This window comes from Amia ocellicauda, chromosome 22 (genome assembly GCF_036373705.1).
Source record: "Amia ocellicauda isolate fAmiCal2 chromosome 22, fAmiCal2.hap1, whole genome shotgun sequence".
NCBI classification, from domain to species: Eukaryota; Metazoa; Chordata; class Actinopteri; order Amiiformes; family Amiidae; genus Amia; species Amia ocellicauda.
In genome coordinates this window covers 11,567,280-11,574,040 of record NC_089871.1, presented here as the reverse complement: position 1 = coordinate 11,574,040, position 6,761 = coordinate 11,567,280, and the positions used below count along the sequence as shown (strand labels likewise).

General features: G+C 51.4%; 2 protein-coding genes across 2 annotated transcripts; one reads left to right on the top strand and one right to left on the bottom strand.

Moving 5' to 3' along the window:
* Positions 1–63: 63 nt before the first annotated feature.
* Positions 64–3,068, bottom strand: LOC136717836 (zinc finger protein 691). Its single transcript, XM_066695373.1, has 3 exons — positions 2,943–3,068; positions 1,558–2,022; positions 64–1,364 (listed from the first exon to the last, which is right to left on the bottom strand). The coding sequence occupies exons 2-3, from the start codon at positions 2,005–2,007 to the stop codon at positions 717–719; spliced, it is 1,098 nt and encodes a 365-aa protein (XP_066551470.1). The 5' UTR covers positions 2,008–2,022; positions 2,943–3,068; the 3' UTR covers positions 64–716.
* Positions 3,069–3,231: 163 nt separating this feature from the next.
* On the top strand, positions 3,232–5,023 carry tpgs1 (tubulin polyglutamylase complex subunit 1). The gene is made up of 2 exons (XM_066695372.1): positions 3,232–3,593; positions 4,091–5,023. Exons 1-2 carry the CDS (start codon positions 3,289–3,291, stop codon positions 4,656–4,658), a joined length of 873 nt encoding a protein of 290 aa, XP_066551469.1. The 5' UTR covers positions 3,232–3,288; the 3' UTR covers positions 4,659–5,023.
* Positions 5,024–6,761: the final 1,738 nt, after the last annotated feature.

The following is a 6,761-nucleotide window of genomic DNA, read 5'->3' as shown; positions in this document are numbered from 1 at the left end:
ATCTTATGGCTGAACTGAGTTCTTTAACCAAAAAAAAAAGAAAAAAAAAAAGAAACAAGTATATTTGTCGAGAACTCATTTATTGCTTCTTGCAGCTTTTTTCTCCCCCCATCATGATTGCACTCCCTGTCCCACTCACAACCATCTCCAGATCCACGGAGATACTCACATATTTACATGATTAGCAAGTTGTTTGGAACAGTGCTGATGAAGCCAAGTAAACTGGGAGGGAAAAGATCAGGGAGACCCGCCCACCAGCCTAATCCTGCCCTGCCCCACCCCCGTATACACCAATCTGGAGACACGATCCCTGTCTCGCTACACTGCCCCATTAAGGTCCATAATTAACAGAGTTTAAGGCTCGTGGTTTAGTTCAACTCAGTCAGCCACCTGAAGCCCCCTGAACACACGGTCGGCCCCTCAGAGCACTACAGCTCAGACCCCGTCTCCCCCTCGGGCACGGCCTCATGGCAAGACACAGGACAGCAACAGAGGGTGGAGTGACTCCATTCTGTCTAAGGTTTTTCTGTGGGAGGTCCTTAAAAACAGAGGAACCAAACACAGACACCCTCAGCTCTGTGGATGAACACCAGCGCGCCCATTAAACTCCCAAACTGAGGCTCCCAAACTGCTGCACAGGCTCAGGGGGCTCAGAGTAGCATACGCCAACTCTCCCCCTCCAATCGGCTCCACCCAAACACCACAGGGTATGCGTTTCAAACCCCCTCCTCCTTCTCCTCCTCTTCCTCCTGCCCCCGGCTGGCGGAGCGGCTCTCGCTGCCGCTGGACTCTCCGCCGCTACCCGTGTCCCCGCCCCCCTCCCCCACGGGGTCCCGGTGCGTGCGCTCATGCTTCACCAGGTTGGAGCGGTGGTTGAAGCCGCGGGCGCAGTGGCGGCAGCGGAACTGGCGCTGGTTGCGGTGCGTGCGGCCGTGCTGCAGGAAGGTGGAGCGGTGCGCGAAGCTCTTGCCGCAGCCCGGTTCGCCACACGTGAAGGGCCGCTCCCCCGTGTGTGTGCGCCGGTGTTCCGTCAGCGAGGCCTCCCACTTGAAGCCGCGGCCGCAGGTATCGCAGCGGTAGGGGTTCTCCGGCACGTGGACCCGCTCGTGTTTCACCAGGCAGGCGGCGCGCTTGAAGGTCTTCTGGCACAGGCCACAGCGGAAGGGCTCGGCAGCGGAGTGCACGGCCTGGTGCTTGGCCACGTCGCCTTGCAGCTTGAAGCGCTTGCCGCAGATCGGGCAGGCGTGGGGCCGGTGGTCCGAGTGCACGAGCCGGTGCTTGATGAGGTCGGCGCAGCGTACGAAGCGCTTGCTGCACTGCGGGCACTCATACGGCCGCTCACCCGTGTGGATGCGCTGGTGCTCCTGTGCAGAGGAAGAGGGGGAAGAGTCAGAGACAGGGGTTTGGAGGATTGAGAGAGAGGGTGAGAAAGGCAGAGAGGTGTGGACAGAGAAGTGGGGAAGAGAGAGAGAGAAGAGCAGTGCAGTTTTTGTGAGACAGTCAAGTGCTTCCTGACTCCAGTCTACTAGGCTGCTGTGGGTAAAGGGCAGCTCTCACCTGGAAGCCCACCAGGTGCTTGATGTCTTTGTCGCAGATGTCGCAGTGGTACACCTTGGGGTCCTGCTTCCTGCGCACCCCCCGTTTCTGTGCCCTCACCCTCCGTTCCGATTTGGTCCCCTTGGGGCGCCCCTTGGAGGCGGGAGCCCCAACGCCCTGAGACTCGGCGTCATTCTCGATCTCCACCGTCACCTCAGCCAGCCCTGCCAGGTCTCCTTCCCCAGTCTCCACCTGCCCCCCAGGGTTCTGCCGTGCCCCCGGCTCGGACAGCTCGGATTTCACGATGACATCACAATAGTCCCGGTGCTCCGGGCTGAAGGCGGCGGCGTTCTCTTCACCGCTGGAGAGTTCGGCTTTCACAGTGAAGTCGGTGCCCTCGAGGTGCCCATGGACTGTGCCTGTCCCTGTTATTGAAAACTCTTCCTCTTCTGTCTTCACTCTCACCTCCATTCTTCTGCTCGTCCCCTGCAAACTCAAGACAGTTTAGAGCCACAGGCCGGGGCTGGCTCTTCCTGCTCTCGGACACTACAGTACAGAAATGAGCCGTGCAGTGGAAACCCACACATCCTCACCACTTCTCAACACCTGCTTAAGAAGCATCTGTTGAAATTACTCCTCTAGACCATCCTAGACCACTCTCTTAGCTTAACTGTATTCATTGTAACGTGTAGCAATATGTGTACATGAAGAGGTTTTTGCTATGTAACTAAATATAACAAAATGATAATTGTAATGTTAAAAGTGAGAAAAGTCACAGGGAGAGGGGTTTTATTTTCTGTGAAACAGTAGTATCCTGAAATCAGATCGCCCCACTGAAACTCACTGCTCTGCATCCGTTTGCTATGGGCCCTAGCCTGCACCCAGGCGTACACAAGAACAATCACAGTGCTGGGTTTGGGTAAACTGTCTGTCTGTCACAGGGTTTTTATTATGATGCCAAGGACAGCTGCATTAGCATTGTCAATTTTAACACTGGCTGGCTCAGACTTGAACGAATTAAAACATGAATAAATGAAAAAGAAAAGCCTATTCCTAATACAACCATGTTAAAATAAGCTCAGAAACATCTGGTCGATTTAGGTCGATTTGTAGGAGTGGGAACAGGACAATAATAAGAATGTCGTGGCAAAGTTTGTGTAAACGGCCAATACATACATATTATTAATAACAACAAATGCAACTGCTTTCTGAACCAGGATTAATACTTTCAAACGCATACACAGCCCATGATTCAGACTCTGGGGTGGAGAAAGTAGGTTGTGTTTACACCTCCGCTTGCGCAGCGCCGATCGCCATGTATACATCTTTAAAAAAAAAAGCACTAATACAGTAACGGCTGAAACTGACCGGTAATAATTGACAGCCCTGAGCCTGTGCACGCTTACCTCCCACAAGCCCCACACGCTGCAGCTCGTCTCATCTGTTCCGGGCGGAGGAGGCGTGGCGCTCTCGCTGACCCCTGCGGAGTTCACTTCCGGGGCACAAGCACGGCGTCCATAGCAACGCGCGAAGATGACTTCATCACTGTCCTACAGTGGATTGGTATGCAGAGTCATTATTATGCAATCACATTTAATTAAATATATTTGCGGGAAATAACGAATAAAGTACTAATAACGGATTTTTTTCTTATACCACCGTGCAAAACACGCCCCCGCCAGCAGTGCAAATGGCCCCGGCGCGGCTTCGGCACGTCAGACGGAGCGACTTCCGGCAGAGCCCAAAACAAACATGGCGGAGAAGCGGCGTGCAGGGGTCGTGGTGGTCGTGCCCGACTCGAAGCCCCCGAAGGCGGACACGGAGAGAGAGTTCCTGTCGCAGGCCGGGGTCGGGGTCCTGCTCAGGTCGGCGCTGCTCAAATTGCTGGAGGCCAGATCCGAGGACCCGGTCGGCTTCCTGGCGGACCATTTCGCCAACCTGGCCCAGGGGGCGGAGGATGCGGGCCGGGGCAACGGGGTGCAGCAGGCGGTGCCGGCCGAGAGACAGCAGCTCGCTCGGGCACTATGGCACCTCAGCCTCGCTCATCACTCGCAGAGGTTAATAATAATAATAATTGTTGAGTTTCTGAGTTTCAGCGAGGACTACAGATTACTGCAATACGACAGTGCAGGAAAAAGCTGTGCAGGACCAGATTGAGGAACTCTATGTTAAATGCTTTTGCTTGTTTAGTTTCCATTGATGCCGTGCTTGTTTGAGCTCAGGGATGCTGCGTCTGCCTGACGTCACAGCACGGATGCGAGAAGTGGCGGACAGACCCCGGATGAGTGTATCGTTGCTATGGCAACTTGGGTACCGAAATAACTTCGACAGATTTCAACTCGGGTTAAAAATAGCAACAACAAAAATGTGTTTTATCTAAAGTGACTGTTTTGTTTTTCCTATGTATTCTAATTATAAAACAATTCTAACACTTATTAATTTGATAAATATCACTATAACTGGGTGTATGAAATTGACCCACCCTTTTCCTATCCTGTTTATCCTCTAGTGCATCCTAATATCTCTCTCTCTCTCTCACACCCCCCTTCACCAGGTCAGCTTTCAATAACAACGTACGCCTGGCCTATGACCTTCTGGCACAGGGGGCCGGCACAGGTGGTGGGCGGCGGCGGCGTGGCGGCGGGGGGGTGCGTGGCCGGCTGTACACGGAGCTGCTGAGGCGGCTGTGCCGGGAGGGCGGGGTGTCAGAATCCACAGCCGCCCCGCTGCTGGACCGTATCCAGTGCCAGGACCACGAGGCCGTGCCTTTCGACCTGTTCCGGCAGGGCGTGCTGACCTGCGCGGTGTTCGCCGACTACGTGCGCAAGTCGGGGTCCCTGTACGCCGCCGTGGCAGGGGGGGGCAGCGGCTCCCGGGCGGAGCGTGCCCTGTGCCAGGCCGTGCTGGAGGCCCTCCGCGACGCGCTGCACACCTCCCACTCCGCCGTCGACGCTGCGCGCTTCCTGGAGGCCAGTGCCAAGATCGCCCCCTGCCGGTTGGCAGAGGCTCTGGCGCTCGCCCAGGCTTCTGCAGATACCCCACCCGGACCCCCCATGGAGCCCCAGGAGTTCCAGGACCAGGCTGCGGCCCTGTTCATCGCCAGGGTGCGCACTGTGGCTTAAGACTTGACGCTGTGCCCACAGAGGCGTAGGAGGTCTTGCCTTATTTAAATGAGCCGCCTCCACACACAGACTGGCAAGCATGCAGCAGAACGGGACAGGACAGGCCACGGTGTCGCTGTGTGTGACCCACACGCTCCCGCAGGAGGCTGCTATTCGGACTTGGGGTGCAGCCAGGCCAGGGGGTGACGGCGGGGAGACCAGCTGTGTTGGAGATGCTCATTTCAGCAAGGCCTGGCCCTGGCACCAGCCCGCTCGCCTTGGTCAAGTGCCGTCTCGTGTGTGTATGTTTGTTTGTTTTTATTTAGTATGCTGTTTTTTTCATTTTGATGTTTTCCCTTTTATTTATTAAACATATTTATCTTGAATTAGTGTCTAAGTAGTAAATTAACCAAACCTCCTGCACCAGCTCTGGTCATTTGCAACTAATATCACAGGGACAGTGTCCCTGGAAAGCAATAGTCAGAACTAAGCCTTGTCCTCGCCCGCAGGTTCACATTGTGGTATAGTTTCTACACAGTACACACACTTGCAAACAAACGCATGCACACAGTAAAGTAATATGTAAATTACAATAATACATATATTAACATACACACTGTCATGTATACCTGCTACTAACCTACTTACTCGGAGGCACACTACTGCCTAACCAAGAACGAGGCCAGAGAGTAGGAGAGCATTACATAACCTCTCCACAGTACGCTCCATCATGTGACCAGGGTCTGACTTCAGCCTGCGCTTTCTCTGAATAGGGATAGTGTGATTCGTTAACTGAAAGCTCTGGGTCTCTGCTTTCTAACGAGCCATGGACCAGCAACGTTTTAAAATGGATGAATTAAACCGGTTTAAATCCGGCTCCGAAAAACGATGGGCTCAGCAGAGAGGATGGCAGGTAGGTTAGTGTCCGTGCTGCTGTGTGAGTAGTGTATCTGTACTTCAGAAGCGGTGACACTGCAGTGTCGAGTTTAGTGATGGTGAGTAGCCTGCAGTGTATTGGTGTGTCAGTTATTAGTGTATATCAGTCCCTGGCTGACTAGTGTTGTAGAGGGCAATGGTGTGTTGGGACAGGGGGCGTGGCATAGGGGAAGAGAGAGCAGTCTGTATTTACCCCATGTTTACCATACTGCACTGTACTACATTTTATCACTTTTTACCAAATTCTTACGATGGTGTACAGTACTGTACTTTTCCTAGAGTACACCACACTACAGTCCTCTACAGCAGTGGTTCTCAACCCTTTTCCTGGAGGACCTCCACTCTGCTAGTTTTTCTTCCAACTGAGCTCTCAATTACTTAATTGAACTTTTAATTGCACTAATAATTTCCTAAATCTTAGCCTTTTAATAACTTAAAACCCCTTGTTCAAAATTAAGTATAACATTGTATAAGGAACTCATTATGTAGGAACCAACCAAAGTCAAATGAATGCAAATTATTTCAATTAAGGTTCAATTAAGTAATTGAGAGCTAGGTTGGATCAAAAACCAGCAGGGTAGGGGGTCCTCCAGGAGCAGGGTTGAGAACCACTGCTGTAGAGGACAGAAGTGTCACAGCCTCATATTGGCCTCTGGTCCTGAAGGACATTTCTTGTTCCCTTATGACCCTTATAAGCTGCCGTCTACCAATCTGTGTGTCTTCCTTATTGGGCTCGTATTTGCATATTAGAAAGCCGTTATGATATAAAAAGAGATTAATTGCTCTTGGGGCCATTTCCATGACTAATAATAATACTGACATTTACTTTGTATTGCGCTTATATTTTGTAAGTCGTCTGCCTATAAATAAATAATATAATAATAATAATAATAATAATAATAATAATAATAATAATAATAACTGACATACTATCAAGAACATGAACGTGCTATTGTACTACAGCTGCTTTACTTTTATATATTATTACTACTGAATACTACTCCTAGCGTAAATTATACTATTGTCACTTCGGTACTAACTAAGTAACTAATACTAACTATCACTAATGTTAACCTGCATACTACAAAATATATAAAATGTGAAATATCCTATTGCTATGAAGAATGTCCGTGGTCTACGGGTTGTGCAGTGACGCGTTTTGCACGCTAGATGGCGCTGCAGTTACGC